Source organism: Ovis canadensis, chromosome 9 (assembly GCF_042477335.2).
Source record: "Ovis canadensis isolate MfBH-ARS-UI-01 breed Bighorn chromosome 9, ARS-UI_OviCan_v2, whole genome shotgun sequence".
NCBI classification, from domain to species: domain Eukaryota; kingdom Metazoa; phylum Chordata; class Mammalia; order Artiodactyla; family Bovidae; genus Ovis; species Ovis canadensis.
This window is the reverse complement of record NC_091253.1, coordinates 11,746,026-11,771,288: the sequence shown is the minus strand read 5'-3', so window position 1 is coordinate 11,771,288 and position 25,263 is coordinate 11,746,026. Positions and strand designations below refer to the sequence as shown.

Sequence of the window (25,263 nt, the reverse complement as noted above, 5' to 3'; positions counted from 1 at the left end):
AGGGCTAGGGTCAGTCATCAAGGTAGGTTTTTGAAAATAACATCAGTGCTTTGCACCCACTCCGTGCTGTGATGTTGTAAGTGCCACGGTGTGTTTTTTCCTTGCTTTGTTTTCCTTCTGGGCTGTATTAAGACTTTGCCCATTCTCCTGTTTTGTGATTGTTGTTATACATAGAGCATATCTTTTCCCAACTGGCCATGAAGGGCTACGGGCATTTTGGTTGTTTTACTTCGGGTGAAGCAGAAATTCAGTCAACACACTGGTAACATTTATTAAGCAGATAAACGGATCGAGTATCTCAGATATGGAGTCATGCCAGCACACAGGTTTTGATTAATTTATCTTTTAGTATGTGTGTATATAGTAAAGTAATTGTACCTTTAGTTAAGAGTGATATGATTTATTTTCTGTATCTGTAAATTGTCAAGATATCGTCAGGATTACAATTCGAAAGAAAAAGTAAACATCATCACTCAGAAAAAAATGAATAAGTCACCTTGCAAATGTTGGACCCCAAGGTGATATTTATGGAGGCTTTTCAAATATGTTATTATGCTTAAATCTTTAAGACCTTAATTTGACTCACATATTTGGCATTTAAATCTAATGTTTTCTACCGCTGTCTGATTTCTATTAGAAATAAGAATATAAAATAATGATGTAAATTAAATTTTAAAATGTGCATCCACAGTGCTGCTCATCCATTCCACAAATATTATGTGCGTATTTATGTGCACTGTTCTAATGGCTAGAATCACAGCAGTGTTTCAGAAAAACAGTGCCATGGACACCAAGGAGATACAATTTCCTTTTATTAAAGGCTGTTCTGGATTTCATTTTATATAATGACTGCTAGGGTATAAGACGATCAAGCATGAGGGTCTTTGTAATGAATATAAACATAAGTTTAACTGGGTTTAGAATGAGCAACATGGAAATCCAAATAATAATTTCAGTTCTTAACATATGTGAGATGAGGATTAGTTGAAAGTTAGTTGTCTTTTAACAACCTGAATTAACTATGACATTTGGTTTAATAGATTGTAGATATCATTGTAAAGGTAGATTTTAGAAGCAGAAATAGCCCTTTTAGATAAGATTATTAAATGAAACTCTTCCTAATAAGTAATAATTTATTCCTAATAAGTAATTCTGAGCATACATTTTACTTGTTATTATAATTTATTTGTAAGTAAGTTCTGGGTTCAACAAAGGGAAATACATTTTAAATGGCTTGATCCTATGATTTATTACTGTATGGAACAGAATATTATTTATAGTATTTAAAATATACTTTTATTAAAATATGAGTAACAAGTGCCCATAAAAATGAGAGAGAAATTACTTTATCAATTGATGTAAAAAACAATCCATTGGTAACCCTAACAAACACTTAATGCTTGCTTTCCTTTTTATTTCTTATAAGCTTTATTTACTTATTTAGAAAAATTTGCTAGTGAAGTGAACATAGCATCAGATTTGGAGATAATGAATATTCATAAGAATTTGCCACCAGATAAATTTTGCACTAGGAAATGGGTAACTTAAAAAAAATATTCTAAAATCAGTTACAATTTATATTATCAGCCATTGGATGTCCTGCATGCTTGATTATTTTGAAAACAGCATAGTAATATAAGAGGTGAATATTTGATTAAGAGAGCTTGCTGGTGAGTTAGAAAGCATTGATTTGTCATCTTATTCCACATAATGCGTGTACACACACACACAATTTTTAGTGTACCATTTCTCCATAATTTAATTTCAACAGTAAGAAATATTGATGTCATTTCAAGTGCTACAATAGCTTTATTTGGAATTGACATGGAAACATGTTTATCTAGATCGAAAAATTTTCCTAGAAGTTGTAGGATTTTTTTAAAACAATGATGAGGAAAAAAATATGTAAATCTGTAACCTTAGCTTTTTTTTTTTTACCTTAAAGTTTAGTGTACATTTTCTTGTAGTTTTATTACTAAAATATTAAACTTCTAATAATCACCTTTCCAGTAACAAAGCATTTCTTTGTAAATGACATTATTTTGATATATAAATAGTAGCTTTTATGAACCTGTGTATACATAATTCTCTTATAAAATTCAGAGCTACTTATGGCTGCATATTTAACCAAAATTTATGAATAGCAAGTTAGAAAAAATTTATTTTAATAGACCCCTGAGTCGTCAAGTTTCTGAATTCAGTGCTCACAGTTGAATCAGTCATCTTTAAATATGAAAGGCAAGTATAAGTTGCTATCATTATTACTATCATCTAAATTACTTTTTGGTAAATGTTTTTTCAGTTCAGTTTTTTTCAGGAAGACACATAGATTCTTTTTAAATACATTAAAAATTGATAGTGACCATTCTAATAAATGTGAGTTGATAAACTATTTTCTTATTTAATACATTTTAAGATGTATTTTAATGCTTCACTGTCTTAAAGGTACTGACTCTAATATTCTGATTTAAAATATTTTTTGCATGCATGTACACATTTTTGTACATGATATTTTTAAGGATGCAGTTTATTGATGTGACTTTGATAAAATGGAAAATACTGAATGGAATAACACTATTTTTTTGAGAGTTTAATTATTAGAAAAAGTAAAGTATCCCACTGAGTTAAAGATTAATTCTTGAATTACTCTGCTGTTCTAGTTCTAATTGCTTTTCCAAGTAACCAGATTTCTATAGCTGCCCACACTTGCAACTTGGAAGCAGCTACTTGCCAAGGACTTTTTAACCAAAAATATCATGTGGTTCCTCTTATTCAAAGTGGATGGATCTTCTTTGTCCACTGAAAATATTTCTAGGATAAAGAAATCATCTACTTTTCCACTTCCAGAATTCATGATACTTTTGCAGTATAGATGCAGAGATAATGTAGAACCACTCGTGAATTCAGTATATTTCTAGTCATTTCTGTTTGCTTCGTAACATTTATTATCTACGCTTTTCAAAAATGTCCTTTATTTAAAGGAATGAAATATACTCATATACTAAAGTCTTTTTAATGGCTGTAGTCAATACATAAATATCAATAATAAGCAAAAGGGTAAATGTATCTAAATTGTATGTGTCCATCTTTACTGCATATGAACATTGCTTAAGTAGATTCTTAACCTAAATTTAAGATTTTCTTCCCAAAATTATGAGGAAACAAGATGATGGAGATTTGCTTTTCACATCAGACCATCTGGAGAGTCAACCAGAATATATACAGGAATATTCTTATGACATCAGTGTTAATTATAATTAAAACATTATGTGGTAGAACTTATTATTCCCCAAAGCAGAACATATTATAGTTTCATTTTATTAGCATGTTAATTTTGCACTTTAATAGAATTTTAGTATCTTTAGAAAAGTGGTGTTTATCAGTGTCTTCATGGAATTGTTCTAATTGAGCCCAGTTATTGATGAGGAAAGGAAAGTATCACAAAGACAGATTTTTAACAATTGCCCTTCATTTTATTAGTACATTTTATGAATCTTCACACTTAATCTAATAGAGAATGATAATTGAAAATAGGACTTCCAGAAAATTAGCTTTAATCAGGAACACCCCCACTCTTTCAATTATTTGATTATTTCTCTTGCTTCCACTTGCTCTTGCTTGTTATAATTGTTGTTATAACATATTTGAATAGACCTTTATAGCTTTTAAAGAACCTCAATTGTGCCCTAGGAACTGGGCACATAATCTTAGAGCTATAAGTTGTGATTAAGAAAAAACAACAACAACAAACTGAGGATTTTCTGATTCTTGCATACCTAAACCAAACAAACATTCTTTAAGAATAGTAAAAGATAATTAAAAATTTTAATGTAACAAAATGCATATTAAAACCCAAAATAGCTAAAACATGATGGAAATGCTATCACTGTTTTTACTTGATTTTGTTGAGGGATCCCTTCAATGAATTTCAAATCGCTCAGAGTTGCTGGATGGCAGAGGGGTAGGATCGTGGGCCATGATAGCAGTGTCCTCACCAATTGACCGTGGCTTGTATTTCCCTCAGCTAGTCACTCAGCCTTCCTGGGACTCATTTCCCTTTCTATAGATTTAGGTAGGTATAGATGAATTAGCTGAATTCTGACATCCCTTCAGACCTAAACAGAATCCATGCTGCCTGGTTGCGTCATGATGAACATGCATTGGGCCAGTAGTGATAACTCTTCCTTATGCCTAAGGCAGTAACCAGAATGGGTTTCTTATATATGATATTTTCTGTTATACTGATGATCAGAAAACAGTGTATGTCTAAATTGATTGAGCTGAATTGTATAATCCTAGTTAGATTTTTACTTGTTATAATCTTTTCGAGTCTTAAATTCCAGTAGCATAGTCAAAATACTACTTTTTAAACCACCTATTTATTCAACATATATTTAATGAGAAGCTACTATGTGCTGGGTGTTGATGTTACAGTATAACCCAGACACAGTACCTGCCGATAAGGAACTTAGGAAAGAATGGTGTAAGGTAGAAGGTATTTCTTTTCACTGTGATCCTTTTTATGATTCTGTGGCCAGTAGTTTCAGGAAAACAGTACATGAATATAAATTGATGGTTTTAACCCAGGTGGCGCTAATGGTAAAGAATCTGCCTTCCAATGAAGGAGATGTGGGTTCAATCCCTAGGTCGGGAAGATTCCCTGGAGTAGGAAATGGCAACCCATTCCAGTATTCTTGCTTGGGAAATTCCATGAACGGAGGAACCTCACAAGCTACAGTCCATGGGGTTGCAAAGAGTCAGACAAGACTGATCGACTGGGCACAAGCACATTTACACATCACGAAACTATTCCAAGAAAAGTCTGTCTTTACAATGTACAGTACATTCAGAGAAAAGACAGTAGAATTGTCTATTTTCTTCTCTAGTCTTGCTTTACACTGAATTATTACAGTTAAGTGTATGTCACTTTAACTTAACTCCAGGATTCTTATAAGTGGTTAGAAAAATTATAAGGACATATCCTTTGTAGAAATCTTTAGAAGAATCTTCAATAAAGTAATTGTCTGTAGCATTTGAAGAGAAAAAAGTGGCATCCTTAAATAAAGGATTAAAAACAAAAGCAAAAACACAAGTTAGACACATGAACCTCTGTAGATTGTATACTCTTATAGATGAGTGAGTTTTTATTTGAAATAATACTTTTATAGCATTGATCTCTTGCTATTCTAAGTAATGCTAAGACTAAAATCCTTATTCTATGTCATACTACAAATACTAGAATACAAATAGTAATGTTGACATATTTAGAGTTAGCAAATCTGTGAGGTGACAGTATTTTTGCCACTTTGCAAATAGAAGAAACCTGAGGCACATAGAGTTCCAGTAAATTGACTAACATCACCCAGCTAAAATCACTCTTGCATCATTCAGAAAGAGGGTGGGGAGTAAACTCCGTTTGGCTCTAGGATCCATGTTTTTAGCTGCCACGGTCCAGTGTCCTGTATGCCACAGAAGCAACATGTTCGCAGATACTGAGATGATGGACTCTCAGCTTACGTCATGGTTTCACATGCAAGGTCCATGTAAGAGCAACTGACTTCACCCTTGCAAGCCTCAGTCTCCTTCTTCTTAAAAGGATGAAAGTGAAGTATGCCTTCGTTGGATTGGAGAGCTTAGATGAGAAAAGACAGCAAGTTCTTAGTAGATATTTGATATTGTTAATATCAGCGCTGTCGTCATCAGTATCACCAGGTACTGTGATGATCAGTCTTACATGTGAGCCCACTAAATGTTAGAGATGAGAAGAGGAAGAGTTGAAATTGTACAGAGGAAATAAAATCTCCATTGAATTCGTAGCAATGACTAGGGATAGAAGAAAAGCAGAGAAGCTGTAAAGGATGCTCATTACCTTTTCACTGCAGGGATGTAGAAAGCTGGTACAAAAGCCTGCCAGGTGCTCTGGTCCTGCCCTTTGCACCCACATACCCTTCCAGAGCATCTTCCTTCAAACTGCAACCTGCTTTTATCTGAGACCCAGTCCCTCCGGCGTGTCTCTGAACTGTGTTTCCCTGGTTGACTTTTTCTTGTTATTCTCATTATTGATCTGACATGTTATACACTTTGCTTGTTTGAGGGGTTCTTGTTTGTTGTTTGTCTTCTACCATAAAACACAAATTGTTTGAGGGCAGAAATTTTGTCTACTTTGTTCACAGACGTAGCCCAAGCAGCTAGAGCAGCATCTGGCATATAAACACAGTATTTGTTCAATGAATGAGAGAGTGAATGAATGAATGAAAACCCTCAGTGATTGTGAGTTTCAGGAACTGGCCTGAAACACTGTGTCTTCAGTTGGCTCTCACACTTCTCAGAGGGGACAAGGAACTCTGGTTCTCACGGTCCCAGGACACTCTTGGGACCAAACGTGTGTGTTAGTAATTCAGGCGTGTCTGACTCTTTGCGACCTCATGGACTGTAGCCCACCAGGCTTCTCTGTCCATGGAATTCTCTAGGCAAGAATACTGGAGTGGGTTGCCATTTCCTTCTCTGGGGGATCTTCCTGACCCAGGGATCAGAGCTGGGTCTCCCACATTGCAGGCAGATTCTTTACCATCTGAGCCACTAGAGAAGCTTGGGGCCAAGTATAAATTTCCCCAGATGATGAACCACATGTTGTTTAGAGCTCAGGCCCCTGGGTCCACAGACCTCTTTCCTCTGCCTTCCCTTCTGATCACTTCCTGCTCTGCACCTGCTACTTCCCTCTGCTCCAGGAGAAAACTTTGTCTATCAGTGACTTTCCTCATTGACCACAGGCATGTGCTCAGGACTCCTCTGCTCTCTTGCACCCCGGGCCTGACAGAACTGGACGTGTGCTGGACACTTAGAGCATCTGGCATTAATATATCAAAAGAACAGAGAGGAGAGACTAGATCTTAAAGGTTCCCATCACAAGAAAATTTCTGACTTGAGTGATGATGGATATAGACCAGGCTTATTGGGGTGGTCATTATGTCACACATCTGAAACTAGTATAATGATATATGCCAATAACATCTCAAAAAAAAAAAAAAAGCAGAGTTTTCTCCTTAACATTTTTGGAAGGAAAGGATATCAGAAAAGAAAAATATATTGTAGGCAGCCAGTTATCTGAAGTGAGAGTCGTTCAGTTGTGTCCGACTCTTTGCAACCCCATGGACTGTAGCCCAACCAGGCTCCTCTGTCCGTGGAATTCTTCAGGCAAGAATACTGGAGAATTCTCTTCTCCAGGATAAACTTTATTGCTTTTATAGTTTCTCTCTGTTTTTTTTTTTTTAATAAGTGAGCTTCTTGACCACAGTATTCTTATTTATTTCAAATATATTGTAGTCCAGACACATTTTAGGATGACTAGATGTATGTAAGCTGCCTTGGGGAGGTCAGTTGTATGTATAAGCATTATTTCTGTGGGAAATTCATTTCAAGTTTCAAATGTTCAATATACATAAGTATTTTTAGAATATAGGGTAAATTGTAAACCTTATTAGTTCTTTGGTTTGCAATGGATGATTAGCTTTTTAAAATACTACACAAATACAAAAGTATATGATAATTTTAAAAATAATTTGAATAGTTGATTTTTAAATAGTTTTCTTTATGTCAAACACATTTCCCTAGAGCATATTTTTGGAGGGGAAAAAAAGCGACGGAAAACATCTTTGTAGCACCAGGTCAGAGACTTTCAGGGTGGAGAGTACTTCCCCCATGTGTGGTCTTTCAGCGCCTAAACCACGGCTGTCCTCATGTTTCTTGTCACTGCGTTTCACCATTGAGTTTGTCTCCACCTCAGTTGCCAGCAGGAGTCTCCTTGACATCAGGACTGTAGACTTTCTGGTCTACACTGGTGGGGTGTCAGCTTCTGTGCCTCCTGGTGGGAAATTGTGGTTTCTGCACAACACCAGTTCTCATTTTTGTTTTATTTTAAGAAAGTATGGATTGACAAAACCATTTAGGTAAAATAGTTGCCATTTTCCATGTCAGTTGCTTTTTATCATTGTACAAGATGACCAGATAACTGTAGCGTGATTCATCATATATTTTGTGTTTCTTTAACATTTCATTCCACAGGCACTCCAGAAAGTCTGAAAGATCTAGCCTCCAAAGCCAGACTAGGAAAGGCACTGCCTCTGATGCAGAAAGGTAGGCTTGGTGTTGTGCTGTGCAGCATCTTCTGTTTCAATAAGATGTTCTGGGGCACCTCCTGTCTCATTTTACAAGATTGGTGTTTAAACACAATTGTGATGCTTAGAGAGACATTCCTGTTGAGAAATCTCCCACATGGGGATAGCCTCATTCAAAAAATGAGAGATGGATAGTTTGAAGGCAACCCCTAAGTCTTAGGGCTTAAGAAAAATCCCATGCATTTCTCTTAGTGATCATTCTGATCACTAAAAAACGATTAAATGCAGTGTAGTCCTATATACATATTAAGACATTAATATTTTATTTCTGAGATGATTGAAATGTTACTAATGAATATGTTACCTGAAATATGCAAGTATTTTGAGTGTCTGTTATTTATCCAAATGATGCCGTCTTCTTTAAAATCTGTTCTACAAACGCATAATCTGAGTCTACTCATAACTACAACTTAAGATACTCGCTAAATTAATGTAGAAATTAAGTGATTTCTTATATTTTGTTTGCAATTTTTATAAAATTTTAAAGTGCTTTTAGGTTCAAGATACCAACAGAATTTTTGCAGAGCTGTAAAAAAGAAACCCCGAAAATCCAATTAACATATATCCACTCATCCCATCAGTATTGAGAATGTGCAGGGTGATATAGATGTTTAAGTGGATACACGCATTGAGGTGTCACAGCTGCCACAGAGGTGACATGAGGCATAGTGAGAAAACGAGAAAAAGAGAGGCTGCAGGTGAGATTAGGTGAACTAATTGAGGTGTATAGAAATCGGTGTCAAGAGGAGCGTGTTCTATGAGAAAGGAAAAGCATGTGAAAACACTGAGAACTGAAATACCCTCTTGAGTTTGTGGAACTCATGCTTACTGGGGACGATTCATGAGATGGGAGAGAGGTTGAAAACAAAACAGGAGAAATTCTTAGAGACTGCTATAAATGACCTCACACTCTGTGGTATAGAATTTTAACTTCTACCTTATTACTCCTTGAGCCACGGCAGGTCCTGCTACATGATTGATCTTTGTCCCAAAGTTGTAGATCACTGGAACAACACTCTGGAAAGTGGATTGAAAGACCCAGGGGTAGATGGGAAACACCAGCAAGGCTGTCACAAGAAGGAAACTTGGTGGACAGGGAAACTGCAAGTCAGTGATCCATGCAGTCAACAAATATGTGCCAAGCTGTGTGTCCAATTCAAGGAATAAAATAGCGAGCAACAGAAAAAGGAAAGCTTTCCAGAGGATAATACCTCTTAGATGAGGTTAGAAAAATGAGTAGGTACTAGTCACATCAAGCATCGTGGGTGAAGAGAAGGTTGAATTGGTATTTGGCTAATGATCTATGGAGATAGGGACGATGTAGGCAACTTAACTTACAATGGAGCAAGCATCCCAGGAGCCAAAAAATGTGCTGAGTAGAAATTCAGTTTTGCAGAGACATTAAATAAATAGAAACAGAGCCATCTTATAGAGATAGAAATAGATAGATAGATAAATACATACCTACATAGATGGACAGGTAGATAAAATAAACCAATAGTGTTGATAGTGTTGGTTTAGCTGCTAAGTCGTGTCTGATTCTTTGTGATCCCGGGGACTGTAGTTGGTCAGGCTTCTCTGTCCCTGGGATTTCCGAGGCAAGAATACTGGAGTGGGTTGCATTTTCTTCTCCAGGAGACCTTCTCAACCCAGAGATTGAACTGTCATCTTCTGCATTGCAGGTGAATTCTTTACCACTAAGCCACCAGGGGGACCCTCAATAGATACGTACGCACATAAAAACACAGATGGATAGAAAAATAGATATATAGATGAACAGATAGATAAACAGATAAAGACAGAAAGATTGCCTGAAGAACTATGGGTGGAGGTTTGTAACATTGTACAGGAGGTGGTGACCAAACCATGTCAAAGAAAAAGAAATGGAAAAAGGCAAAATGGTTGTCTGAGGAGGCCATACAAATATCTGAGAAAAAAAGAGAAGTAAAAGGCAAAGGTGAAAGGGAAAGATATACCCAACTGAATGCAAAGTTGCAGAGAATCCAAGGAGAGAAAAGGAAGCCTTCTTCAGTGAACAATGCAAGAAAAGAGGAAAACAGTAGAGTGGGAAAGACTAGAAATCACTTCAAGAATATCGGAGATACTAAGGGAACATTTCATGTAAAGATGGGCACAATAAAGGACAGAAATGGCAAGGACCTAACAGAAGCAGAAGAGATTAAGAAGAGGTGGCAGGAATACACAGAGAAATTATACAAATAAGGTCTTAATGACCCAGATAACTACAAAGGTGTGGTCACTCACCTAGAGCCAGATGTCATGGAGTGTGAAGTCAAGTGGGCTGGAGGAAGAATTACCATGAACAAAGTTAGTGGATGTGACGGAATTCCAGCTGACCTATTTAAAATCCTGAAAGATGATGCTGTTAAAGTGCTGCACTCAATATGTCAGCAAATTTGGAAAGCTCGGCAGTGGCCATAGGACTGGAGAAGGTCAGTTTTCTTTCCAAATCCAAAGAAAGGCAGTGTCAAATAACGTTTAAACTACCATACAGTTGCAGTCATTTCACATGCTAGCAAGATAATCCTCAAAATCCTTCAAGCTAGGCTTCAGGAGTATGTGAACTTCCAGATGTATAAGATGGATTTAGAAATGGCAGAGGAACCAGAGATAAAATTGCCAGCATCCATTGGATCATAGAAAAAGCAAGGGAATCCCCCCTCAAAAACGTCTGCTTCTGTCTCATTGACTGCACCAAAGCCTTCAACTGTCTTGATCACAACAATCTGTGGAAAATTCTTCAAGAGATGGGAATACCAGACCACCCACCATACCTGCCTCCAGAGAAACCTGTATGCAGATAATGAAGCAACAGTTAGGACCAAATGTGGAACAACAGACTGGTTCCAAATTGGGAAAGGAGTACGTTAAGGCTATAGTCACCCTGCTTATTTAACTTCTATACAGAGTACATCGTGTAAAATGCAGGGATGGATGAATCACAAACTGGATTCAAGATTTCTGGGAGAAATATCAATAACCACAAATATGCTGATGATACTGCTTTAGTGGCAGAAAATGAAGAGGAATAAAAGAGCCTCTTGATGAGAGTGAAAGAGGAGAGTGAAAAAGCTGGCTTAAAACTTACCATTCAAGAAATGAAGATCACGGCATCTGGTCCCATCACTTCATGGCAAATAGATGGGGAAACAGTGGAAACACTGACAGATTTTATTTTCTTGGGCTCCAAGAATGACTGCAGATGGTGAGTGCATCCATGAAATTAAAAGATGCTTGCTCCTTGGAAGACAAGCTATGACAGATCTAGACAGTGTATTGAAAAGCAGATATCACTTTGCAAAAAGGTTCACATGTGGATGTTAGAGTTTAACCATAGAGAAGCCTTAGTGCTGAAGAATTGATGCTTTTGAATTGTGGTGCTAGAAAATACTCTTGAGAGTCCCTTGGACTGTCAGGAGTTCAAACAAGTCAATCCTAAAAGAAGTCAACCCTGAATATTCATTGGAAGGACTGATGATGAAGCTCACTTTACACAATTTAAAGTGAATTTTCCACTTTTTCTCCTCCCCAAAAAACTCTAGAAGATACTTTCTGTAGGCAACTTTGAAATTTCAGACTCAGAACTTACATAGAGCACAGCAGCAGCAAGTGAGTACATCAAGATAATTCAGAAGGGATTGTTTTCCATTGCAGAATTCATAATGGCCTAGTAGAAACCAAGATTTCCTGAAAGAGTGAGTGTTTTTCACTCAATACGTTGTTGGTCAGTGCTTTGGCCACCTGATGAGAATAACTGGCTCACTCACTGGGAAAGATCCTGATGCTAGGAAATATTGAGGGCAGGAGGAGAAGGGGGGCACAGAGGGTGAGATGCTCGAATGGCATCACCGACACAATGAACATGAGTTTGAGTGAACTCAGGAGGATAGTGAGGGACAGGGAAGCCTGGAGTGCTGCAGTCTATGAGGTCACAAGGAGTTGGACACGACTTAGGGACTGAGAAACAGCAACATAAGCATGTATTCACACATATGTGGACAGACAGAGAAATGATACATGGCTAGCCAGCTAGCTAGATGATAGATGAGAAGAAGGTAATGAAGACACTGATTGTGTGACTGTTTGCATTTTCCTTATTCTCAATAAATCTAATTATAATACAGTCTCTTTACCAGGTTGTAAATTACTTCAGTTCCTCCGATTTATTTTCACAAGATTAAAAATTTTCCTCAAGTTACATATTTATTATATTCCATTGAGGCCTCTTTAATTCATTTAACAATTACTAGTTAAATGTCTACCATGTGCCATTTTCCCGAATCAATGAACAAGGTTTTTTGACAGTAAGATACGGTTTTACAAAACGTTAGATGATTCTAGAGTCAACTGAACGTGTTTCTCTCCAGATGAGGGATGTTTGAGCATCGTGCCTGGCAACACTGAACACGTGTGTTGTTGTTGTTAGTCACACAGTCGTGTCCAACTCTTTGCAACCCATGGACTGTAGCCCACCAGGCTCCTCCGTCCATGTAATTCTCCAGGCAAGAATACTGGAGTGGGTTGCCATTTCTTTCTCCAGGGGATCTTCCTAAGCCAGGGATTGAACCTGGGTGTCCTGCACTGCAGGCAGACTCTTTACATTCTGAGCCACCACATGTGTGTGGATGATCACATATCTTCCCTCCAGTAAGAAGAGAAGGGATTCCATTCCCCCTAGTCTCAAATGTTTGCCTAAGGGCCGTATTTACTCTTTCCATTACTTACTTTGCTTGTAGGTTTCATGTAGAAAACTCAGGCCTGTTAGGTATTTAAATTTGTTTGATTATAATTAAAGCTCTTCACTGATTTTTATTAGAGTGTAAGTCACATGCTTAGCTTTCAAGGGAATTGATGAATAGCTCCTTACAATAGAAGAATTGGCCTGGATTTTCTAGGTTTACATTAGCACTCATTTCTTTTGAAGATACCTTCTAAGTTGATGTTCAGCTACAGGTGAGTGAGGCCACAGCTTGAATGCTCTGGACACTGTTTCTTGGCCTCAGGAATTGATGGCTCCCCAGAGGAGCCCCGGCACACTGACCCATCTTGGCCTCAGGCAGAATTTGCTGTGTGATGATCATAACTTTTAAGGCCTTGTGTTGGCCTCCAAAAAGTAACCTTTTCAGGAACAGCTGTGTAAGAAAATGTTTTGAAAGCTATGATAACCATTTCTAGATAGAAGAAAGGCAGACCATGCCTAACCATTGAGGTAGAGCTTCAGCCCCTCTGAGGAAGCTCATAGTAAATAAACGTGTTATCTTTTCACCCCTATGTGTGTTGAGCTTTGCGGACTGTTAGCACTGCTGCTCGTCCTGCTCTGGGGACTTTTCTTCTTGTGGAACCTGCTTTCTGAATCCTGGCTGGGGGATGTTTGGCCAGGATTGGTATTTAGAACTGCGTGCGCATTCGATTCACGCTGTGCTGGTGCTCCTGAAAAAAGGCAGTCACCACGGGAGGAACCATGGTGACCTTAAGTACCTCATGTACGTCCTTCAACAAGTAGTTTTTAAAAAAGGACTCTCTTTTTAAGCAGCAATAGAAGCGATTTACTGCAAGCCTCCTTGCAGCAACAGAAATGTCTAACAAGCTAAGATTTTGGTGGGGAAATATTAACTTTCTTTCAGGAACACTAGTCTTAGGTGAAGAGAGTAGGCAGGGGATGAACTCAGCAGTAAATATTTAGAAACTCGTTTGGAGACGGTGAACTGGAGTTGTAGTTAGATTGGATTCATATTTTGTTCTAGAACCCTCACTATTTTTATTTCAATAGTATGTTATGTGTAGACATTTGAAGTAGAGTTGATGTTCATTAAATACCATTTTCCATATATTTTGTTCCTATAAACTCTCAAAATACGATTCTATTAAATCTTGTCAAACAATCTGTTACTGGACATGCATTTATGTTTTGTTCTGCAAGATGAACAATACACCCAGGAATGTGATATTACCATATTTCGTCTCGTGATAATAGAAGCCAGTCCTGTCTCAAAGGCAGAAAAGAGAACAGTGTCGGCGCTTCGTATACTCTGTGGGTCCTGCCTTTATCAAGCTAGTTATTCGTCTTTTTGCCATTCACGCTATGAGCCCCCAGTTTTCCCATCTATAACATAGTAATGAAAATACTTTGAAGAGCTGTTGTGAGAATGCAAAAAAGGACACGTGTATATATGTGATATGTACGCCACAGCAATGTACACAGACAGACACGCTAGAGCCTGGCATGTATAGACGGCACCATGTGGATGCCCAGTGAGGAACACTTGCTCCCATCACCCTCCTTCTCCATCATTCACTCCCTGTCCATCCTGTGTCCTGCTCCTTTGCTGGTCTCTTTCCCTCAGATACCTTTACTTTCTCAGCACATCCCATTTCATGGAAAAGTCTGGATTTCCTCTCATCTCACTCCCGGACCTCAGAATTTCCTGATTCACCCTCCTTCCTCTCCTCTGAAACAAACTTCCCTTGGCTCCACCGTCTCTTTCTCCAAAGCCTGGCCCATCTCTCTCTAGCCCTTGCCTTGTCACTCCCCTCTGCCCCGCTCCTGTGATCCAGCCTCGTTTATCCTCAGGCGGAACGGTTTCCACGCCTCCTCGGAGTCTGTGCTTCCATACTAGTTATAGATGGGCGGGTAGCAGAAGCTGTTTTGTTCCTGAGGGACTTGTGATTGGTTTCAAAGGAAAAGCAGCCCTGGTGCTGAGCAATTAACCCCCAACAGGGCACACTATCCTTGGGCCCTGAAAGCTCGTGGCTTGGGAGGATCTGTGTAACATTCATCAAGAAATGAATTTGTACTTATTTGCCCCTGAAATTGCTTTTCTATATTTATACAAAATAAGTGGCAAATTAAATAGATAGATAGATACTTGACTGTGTCTCAAGGCATGGGAGCTCTTAGTTCCCCAACCAGGAACTGAAACCATGCCTCCTTCAATGGGAATGCAAAGCCTTCACCACTGGACCACCAGCGAACTGTGCTTTTTATATTTTTGTCATTTACTTTGGGGCCGTATAGACTCATCTAATTTATTCACGTTTCAGGTTGCATTTAGGAAGTTCTTTTATAAATTGCATTAAGAAATGAAGCAAGATTTTAGTGAAATTGCAAGATCTGTGGAATTTGTCTGGACTGGGGTAAAAACTATATTATTAAACTTTCAATCCACAGTAGAGTGTATTTTGTACAAGGGAGTGTTGAAGTTTATTCTCATGATAATAACTTTTAAAGAATAATAGATAAAAACTCATTATTTATCATTCAAAAGGACTTGATCATACCTTGATCCTTCCCATATAAGTTAACTATGTAGAGCTGAGATCATGTGAGTGAATGAACAGTTTTGACACATGATGCCAGGTTTCTTCCATTAACTCAGAACTCAAAATGACTGTCCATGTTTCTGGATATGCCTTAGGGTCTGATGCAGCATTAATCCAGAGCTCAAAAAGGTTAAATGCACATTAGATACCTAAGCTGTACCTTTTTATGCTGTAAAATCTGACATTTTCCCATTTTATTGTTTGAAAATAGAGGATATACCCTGAATCAATATAACCACGGCTGCAAAAGACATTCTACTTAAGAGAAATATTGTCAATCCAAATGAAAGTTGAATAAAGCACTTGGTAACTAATGTGTCACTACTTCCTGTAGTGATCAGTATGGATTCTTGACTCACTACTTTAAATTACTTAATTGAATATTACAGCATTGTTTTCAAGAGGATGAAGTGTTATTTCTTGGCTTCTGTGACTATGAAAAATAATACAGATTAGGTATTTTAAATGTGCACTTTATTTAAAACGCAAAAGATGATAAATAAAGCAAAAATGTGTATGTTTTAAAGAAGCGTATATGTAATATATATACACATCTATTCACATGTAAACATCAGTTTTAAATTCTTAATCCTTAATTTAGAAATTGGCTTCATAATAATTTTGAACACTATATTAAAACAGCTGTCAATATATGGACAAATATCCTTTCTGATACTTTTATGCATTAGAGGATGTATTTTTATCCATATATCAGCCACTTGCATTTAGCTCAAAAGCAAAGCATTCTCTACCTTATATCATTTTAATTTGTTGATCTATTTAAATTAACCTCAGAAGACAGCTTCCCTTTGCTGTTTGGTAGGAACTTCCTATTGCAGAGTACAATTAGGAACATTGTGAATGGGCAGAGTGTATGGCTCCTTTGTGAAGGCAAGTGCTTCAAGTGCCCCCGGGTTCATTGTTCTGATGGTGCTCCCTCGTGCAGCCCCAATCTCTTTACTGAGGTCTTGGTCTCTGAGCTGCTGTGTTCCAGACACCAGAGATCAGCTCAGTAAGACACAAGAGTCCGAAGTCTCGGCCCTGTGGGCTTGCAGGCTTGTCTCCTTGGAGGAACCCAGATGGGTCCTCTCAGGACCACTGGGCGTGCACGCTCCCGATAACGCGGCGGTTTGATGTGAAGTCCCGTTCAGTAACATTGTGATGGGTTTGCTCCTGGTTGTTAAAAATCACTGTCTTGTACGAGTAACCAGGTTTTCCTTGGACAGATATGCTGGTATCGAAGTGAATGTGATCTGCTGACTGAAGATCTTTTCTGACCCTAATGTTTTAGGGTTCTCCCACCATGTCTTTCTAGAAGGGGATACGCAGCCGCGAGAGCGACTGATCAGCCAGTCCTTAGGGGGAAACATCCCGCTCGCTCCCGCTCGAGCGAGCACCCTAGTGTCAGAACACTGTCTATGCACCACCTTGCCCCCGGAGGCTCCGCGCCACCTTCTCCGCTCCTGACAAGGTCGCTGTTCAGTGTCTGCCTCCAGGTGTCGCTGTGGTGTTGTGCCTTCCTGAGCTCTCGACACTGTCACTCATTACGGCACCATAGCTCTTGGTCCTTTCTTTGTGACACTTAAACCCCTCCACATCCACCCTTGCCTGCATCTGCCTTCACTGTGCTGGTGACCTTCTCTTCTATACTTCCTGCCAACTAGCCATCAGTGAAAACTAAACTTGCCTGTGTTACGTCCTTCCATCTGTTTGTGGCATATTCATAAATACTTTTTTTTTAATTATGTGAAATTCTTGATAAGAAATTGCCTGGAATTAAATGTATATTTGCTTTAAAATGTATAAGAGGAATTAGAAGAAAAAAGTCTTTCATCTTTTTTTACAAAATTCTGAGAGTGCTTTAAAGTTCTTTAGTATTGAAAAAAAAAAAAGTTTGAATAACAGCAGATAGAGGTCAGCTTACTCCAGTACAATAGTAATGTATCTGCACGCTTCTTAAATTTATATTTGTAATCTTGATCTGTTCCCCAGTATATTTCATAGTATGTGCCCAAGGTTCTTTTTATACATATCTTTTCAGACTTTTCCTATTTAAAAATAAATTGCAAGTGGATGGTAGCTTATGAAAGTCTGTAGCTATAACTACTCTCGTCACTTATATGGATTTATTTGTAGCAGTCTAGCAGCCTTTCTTAAATAATTGACACACGTTGTTAAGATTCAGAGGCTGTGAGTAGATACATTCCGTCCAGTACTACTGAAAATGGATACCTGAACAGCAAGTCACAGCTTCATACAGTTATGAAAAGAAGTGTGTTCAGTTCTGCCCTGTTCAGGAATTCATCCTGCAGCGCTGTCTGTGGCGGAAATCTTCCTTTCTCTTTTAGCCCCTTTTTGGTCGTAGTTATTTTATGCACAGCATGTAAGATAATTCGATTTTACTTCGAAAGGCCCACGTAGGGGTTTTATGTCTCTTTTAATAGTAGCAGGAAGAAGTAAGGGATTTTTGCTGCGCCCTCCGGGGTTTCATCGTGTGATTTGTCCCTCTCTGTCTGCCCCCGCAGGACGCACCGGCAGGCGAGCCCCACCCGGTCCCCGCCCACGGACGCCGCCTTCAGCAGCCGCCGGGGCAGGCAGCTCCCGCAGGTGCCCGTGCGAAGCGGCAGCATAGAACAAGGTATCCACAGAGGGAGCCTGGCCAAAAGCCTGGGTTCGAGAGACCCCTCTTTATATATGCCTTCTGTTAACAGAATCATATTCTGGTTGCATGTAGTCTGATCAATCCTAAGAACTCAAGTTACCTAGAGCTTTATTCTCAGCACCTGGTTATAACAATTGGTGCCTGTGTGCTGTTTTTGCTGAGTGAGTGAATGAATAAATTTTAGATGGTCAGTTAAAAGAAAAAAACAAGCCCTTAGAGATATTTCTTCCAACGGTACCAAGGGAAAAATAAAATAAAACTTTAAAGACCTCAGTACAACAGTATTTTTGGTGTTAAAGGAAGACTTATTTAACCTTATTTTAAAAATATTTTTAAATGAAACAATCGTATTGAAGGCTTTGCTAGTGTGTTTTCATTTTAACTTACTTGCAATATCTCGTATTTTTCATATGTCTGATGATTAAAAACTGACTTAGAAAACACATTATAGTGTCTTTAAACACTTAACATCACTTAAATTTCTCTTATTTTAAGCATATACCCATTGTTTTTATCTTCTAGATAGAGAGGGGGTGGGAGTGGGGGATATATTTTCCTGGAAATTAAATTCACTAAGCTACCTGGCCGAGAGTTAAACACAGTTGAAAGAGTCAGATTTCTTCATATGACTCAAAGTACCTTCCCATTTCTCAGTAAGTGAAATGGTATGTTATCAGTAAATGTTATCATAAATTTCTTAAACTAGTGAAATAATGTTTAATTTGGGGTTGTAATGTGAATACAGTGGACATATATTTAAAACATGTATTAAAAATCTTCATCCCTGTGAAACAACTGAAAGGTTAACATTTTGAATATTTTTTTCAACAGTGTTGGTTGTTGCTGATGTAAAATTTGTATATTTCCTTCTATATCACTGAATATGTGTTCTACTCACTCAAAGCACTTTACTGAATGTATCGTTGAAATATGAGTGGTCAAAGAAGATAAATATGTTTTTGCAAAGACTGATATGACAGAGTTTGTACACAGAGTACTTGATTATAAGAAAATTAGCGTAGACTTTAAGAAGTGTCATCTTATTGACAGAAAAATGTTGCTACAATAAATTCTGAATTTGTATTCTTTTTTAAAAATCATGCATCCTGTTGATATGACATGCTTTAATATTCAGGGTCATTATAAGCTTATTCATTTAGCTAATCAGAAAAATAAAAGGCTATGTGAAACTCTGACTTTCTTTTCTAAAATAGCAATTAATTCATGGGAATTCTCAATTCATGTCCTTAACAAACTTTCTCTTATTTGGGAACATTTTGAGAAGATAATTCATAATTATTGTTATTAAGGCTGTAATTAGCAATAGTCTAAATGAAATTGTCTTAAAATTTATCTTAAAAATGTGGTGTTTGTTTAAATTATCTGGTCACGGACTCCTGTTGCACAACCAAAAAAACTACAGGTTCTAGTGTTCAGCTGCAAACTCACTACTGGCCATAGTGTGCTAAAGATTGATATCCAAAAATCATGTGTTCCTAAAATTCTTTGCATTTCCTCCAGTTGCTAAAACACTTAAGATTCAAAAGCATATGAGGGCATTGAATATAACTCTCATATAGTGAGATTATAGTTTTATTAATCTATAGAAATAAGACTTGCTTCTACAAAATGAGATGGAATGTATGCTAGGCTTTGCGTTTTTTTAAACTCATGTTTGGTTGTTAATGTCAGTCAACATTACTGCTTTATGATATTCATATTCACAGTTGTCTTTCAGGGAAATCACCAATTTTTAAGGATTGAATTGAGGTGGGAAGAAAGGACTGACTGAGAATGAAATTGGTGGAGTTATTTTGATAGTTAATATCACAAATACATTCTTAGCCACTTGCTATTTGAGGTTCCTAAAGCTTATCATCTTAAGAGTCACATAGATACAACCTTTTAAAAATATAACAACAAGCGTGTACTGTTTTATCTGTGTATTCTATAATTAAAATGGATCTGGTTTACTATATGATGTTACTATGTGCTTCGGGACATTGGTAAATGATGATACTGCCCACCTTCATCTTATTATGGATCTATTTCAAACTGAACAGTTCACATGACATCTTTGTATTTCCTAGAATATGTTTTAAAAAATCAACATCTAATTTTATTCATGGGCTCAATAGAATTTAGTTCATTTTACTGAAGATGGAGTTTATTGATGTTCTTAAGGCTATATAATCATGTCATTTTCTTCTTTAATATTATATGTTAAAATTTACTTCTGTATTCTGTGAAGACTAATGCCAAATGCAGTTTATTTACAATCAATGAATGCCCTACCGTATTTGACTTCCTTCTTTCCAGTCTCATTTTATGTTTATTTTTACTTTAAAAAAAATTTTAACAAAGGATAATTGTATTTTATTTAAAAAGCTGAGTTGACAATTGGTTGGTAAGAGTGAATATTTCAAATGATTTAGATTCCTGAATAGTGTTATAACTTCTTGATGAACTTATAATTTTTTTCATGCATAGTTTCTGGATGTAATTATCTGCATTATTGTGTTTAGGATCCTTAGATTGTTTGAATGCTTATTTTCTTCACTGTAATTCAGTTCTACCATTCTCTCTTTGTACAATGAAAGGTATATATATATATATTTTTAAAGGCTAACATCATGTGATAAAACACATTTAATTAAACTTCTAAAAATGTATTTTAAATTTTCTTTTAAAAATTAGGAATGCTAGCCTATTTTCTACATGTAATCTGATTATGTTACAGTTAGGGAGGAAGCAGAGGTGTGGTTATGATACAGATTTTGAGATAAAGTAGCTGAAAAAGTAGCCTTAACATTTAGGTAACTCTGAAGGTATGTGATAATTGAGAGCAGAGGCTTTCAGGAAACTCCTCTGGAAATGTTCCAATGTTGTATTCCGGTGTAACCCTAAGGTAGTGTGAGACAGAAAGCAAGATAATCAGTTGCATTAAAATGGATGGTTTTCTGGAGCCAATCAAGTGATTTTATATGTGTGTGGGCAGCATAGTTTTTTTAAGAAGACCTATTTAAAGATCATTCATAAACTGAAACAATGTGCCAACTATTTTGTTGTTGTTGTTCTGGTATTCTGCTACCTAACACGACTGAAGCGACTTAGCAGCAGCAGCAGCAACATTAATGCACGCCCCTTCAGAACATCTGGATAGGCCATTGTTTCTCAGTAAATGATGTGCCAGCAAGGAGGTAGATAAATGCATAAGAAATGTGTGAGAAATATAATCTCCAGAGAATATTTCACTTTGAAATAGTTTAATATAACTCATTTGAGAAGGAGGAAAGGATTACCTGAAGTAGAATATATTTTTTTCCGAGTGGAAAATGTTCTAGAATACTTTCCACGGTGAAAAGAAAATGCCTACTACCTACCAAAAAATGGAATTTATGTGTTCATTTATTATATAATATTTTAAATTATCTGAAAGGCTTTCATTTTTGAAATTAAAATGTTAGTTTTGAATATTAAATATGCTTTTAAATACATTTATAATAAACTGTCACAATATATTAAGGTTAAAATGTCTTAGTTAAGTGGGTGCTGAAATATTGTACAATTCTTCAAAGGCAAGAAAAGTAACACAAAATATACTTTTTCAAATTCTAAATATATTAATTTCTCAGTGTTTATGCTTTTATTTAAAATATTTAAATTGTTGCATTCACTCTTTCTTTGATTGATTTTAGTGCCATGTTTGAGACTTCTTCATGGTTTGTCATTAAAGTTTGTCATATCATATTATGTGTTACATATTTTTATTATTCATGCCATTGTGTTGATTCACATTTCCATGTCTAACTATAAATTTGCTGATTTCTTTCTTTTGTTTCCATCATTATGTGCATTTAATTCATTGAAGAACAAGAAAAATATAACTCATCCACAAAAGGTAAATATTAACGTAACTTTTTAACAATTGAATATTGTTTCTTTTCTCTCATAGTATATGAGTTACGTAACTGCATTTTTAAAAATAATGAGCTACATTATTTAACAGATAGCTTTTTGCCTGCAGTGATTTTGTAGGGCATTTGGTGTCAATTGTTTTGTATTGTGAGCAGTTCACATCAAAGAAGAGAGGATTAAAATTAAGAGTATTTTTGCTTCAAAATTTATTTTTCGACACTGACAACTGGAAAGCAATTCTCTTTAGAGAAGAGTAGCATATTTATTTTATGTTTTTTGCATTCCCTTGCACTCATAGATACAGGGTTTAATGCTTACTGTCTTTGATGCAAAGGAGTAGAAAATCCCTAGGTTTTCCTTCTAAATAGCAGTAACCTTATGGAATACTTGGCCCCCTGCAGTCATGCATTGGAAAGTGGCTGCCAGGATTCTGCTCCTCGGCCCCAGGAGGGTTAGAACACCCATCAGTTCTTCCTTCTTGAGGGACACTGGAGGGAAACCGTTTATGCTGCTGTTTTGGCACCTTGCTGACCTGCCCTGGCCCTTCGGATCACATGTGACATTTGGTCTCTGTACTTGAATCTCATGTAGAGCAGACATCAACGCACTCTCACGTGCCACCTTATTAGATGTGACTATTGGCTTGATAATTCAATATTTAAATATGAGATTTCAGCTTAAAGAAATCATATTAGCAATGCTAAAGGATTATATAATTTAACAAAAGTACCTTTGCTCAGTATTTGTAGCTTGAAGATGTAATTATTGTTCCCAGTAACTCTAAAAGTTAGTCCTGAGAGGACCATCATCCTTTTATGAAAGATAAAGCTCAGACTGAGAGAGGTTCAGAGATTTACCCATCCACCCTGGTGACATGACATAGATTACAAGCCCATCTCCCACTTCGGACCTCCTTCATCTATACTTGATTGTATTCTATTTTAATGGCACAAATCCCAAGTTTATATTCCTGCCTTTGAGCACAGTGAAGTATGTGTTACGTCTCTCAATGTCATAGACTGGAAATGGGAGGTAATATTCAAGTACCTATATTAGTTTGAGTTTATGAAAATTTATTTATATTCCGGCACATAATACATATTCTGACAATGTGTCTGAAATACTAGGCAATGAATAGATATTAATAAAAATAAAATGTTATTCAGATCAAGATGTTATGAGATCCTAGGCTTTGGTCCCTAGATTTTTCATAGATTTCTGGCCATCTTGCATTTTTAATTCAGGTATCAGAAACACAAATTTAGGTTCAGTAGTACAAAAATGGCCAATTCATTTGTACTTACATTCAGAAGAATTTATTTAGACTTGCAAGATAAATTTTAGTATACTGAAAGATGTTATGTTGGGGATGGGTCAATGACCTCATTCGTTTAGCCGAAAATAAGTATAATAATTGTTGATTTGGAGAGCTCTTTTCCCTATATTATTACTAGCCAAAGCTTTAATTTGCTAATCGAAACAATGCAAAATTCATGGGTTGGACAAGTTCAAGTGTATGAAGTATGCACCTTTACAGCCTCACTACAGAGCATGTCAGGTTGTTACATTTTAACAAGGTTGTTTTTGTCCTAACTGAGGTGTGTCATCATTCTTCCAAGGCAGCCTGGGACATGGGATGTAGATAAGCTTCATGGGATGTACCAGGTGACTGGAAACAATCGAAAAGACTTGTTTCCAAATGCAGCCAGTAAGGCAGAGAGCAATCCAGGTTGCTGCATTTCTCTCCCGGGATTTAAGGGAGCCACAGCTTAGCCGTGAAAAGCATAGGTAGCCCGGAAAAGATGTAAGCAAATTCAAGAAATGTCTTTGGAGTCAGATTGTAGGTTCACCTGCCCCAAAGGAAAGAAAACGTTTTATTTTGCACAGAAACCCTGCTGCTGTGAGCTGACCTTTCTGAGGTCAACTATATTTAGAATTTAGAATCAGGTTATCCTGAGTGCTCACTGAGTGGTAGGTACTGCCTTAACTACAGGAGGTAATAGCACAGACTTACAGGACCCCTAGTGAGAGGTGGCTTTTGATGAACTGCAGCCAAATTTGTAAGATGTTTCCAGTTACTCCAGGATTTATGAGGTTTCACAAGACGCAAGATTTTCAGTGCTAAAACCAGGAAAGCTCTGGGCAGGATGGGGTGGTTGGTCACCCTACCCAAAGGGGACGTAGGGGACCAGTATATAATTTTCAAGCGTATTTTGTAAAACACATCCAGAGAGGTATAATATACTGAACATTTTTAATATGAGTTAGAGGTTATAGGGCACTTCCTCTAGGTCAGTGTCTTGACTAACAGGGTCATCTCTTCATCTCATCATATTTCTGCCCCAACTTGAGACATAACTATTCATATCCTCATTTATCAACTGAGGGAGCTACAGCAGAGAGAGATGCAGAGCCCGACCCAGGTCAGCTGCTCACTGGGGAAGTGCTTGGCCAGGAATCAGGGCTTGAGCCTCACTCTGGAGCCCTTGTGCTGATGAACCACTTTGCTTGGCTGCCTCTGCCACGTTCAGCACCCACTGTGGGGTAACACTGCATAATCAGGGTGATGACCTGGGACAAGCCGAAGGAAGGTGTAGTGATTCCTCTTATAGAAAGACAGCAGAGGATGCCCAGAAGAGCAGAGCTGCTGCTGGACAGAGCTGGACCGTGAAGCCGCAGCCCATGTCCCGGCCACTCCCTCGGGTCGCAGTCACCTCCCCCTCCTGTGGAGGAGGCCCACCCAGGGACCCTGCCACCCCTGGTGACCCAGTTTTATGTCACTCAGCCAGATCTTCCAATCCCTGGCTTGCTCTTCAAGCAAACCCTGCTCCCTGAGAAAAGGAAACCACTGTATTCGGACTAAGATGACGCCTTCTCGCGTTGAAAAGTTAACTGAGGAAATAGAAGTGTTCACACCAGCTTGTTTACCTCTTTCCCACCTCTTTGTATGTTGGAAGCTGAGGTACCCTGTCTTTCTAGGATTCACAGACTGTTTTATAGGCAGATTTTAAATCATTCATTCTCAAAGTAAGCCAATTTTTCCCTCTCTGCTACATTTCTTGGACAGTTTTAAAGAGCCCATGAATGTAGTTTGGGGGCATCGAAATAATGATATAAGAAGATCAAAACAGAACCAGAAATTAAAAGGCTTCAGGTGAGAAAAAATGT

The 25,263-nt window shown here is 37.5% G+C and overlaps 1 protein-coding gene across 25 annotated transcripts in view; it reads left to right on the top strand.

Moving 5' to 3' along the window:
• RIMS1 (regulating synaptic membrane exocytosis 1) overlaps positions 1 to 25,263 on the top strand; it is a 244,073-nt gene that overhangs the window by 97,044 nt on the left and 121,766 nt on the right. For 9 of the 25 annotated variants that reach the window (XM_069599471.1, XM_069599470.1, XM_069599462.1 and 6 more), the window contains one exon: positions 18,041 to 18,153. In XM_069599471.1, coding sequence (XP_069455572.1) covers positions 18,041 to 18,153 — 113 coding nt within the window. Of the gene's footprint in view, positions 1 to 8,061; positions 8,134 to 16,806; positions 16,987 to 18,040; positions 18,154 to 22,048; positions 22,079 to 25,263 lie in introns of all 25 variants that reach the window. The other 16 variants (XM_069599468.1, XM_069599458.1, XM_069599449.1 and 13 more) reach the window with 5 other exon arrangements.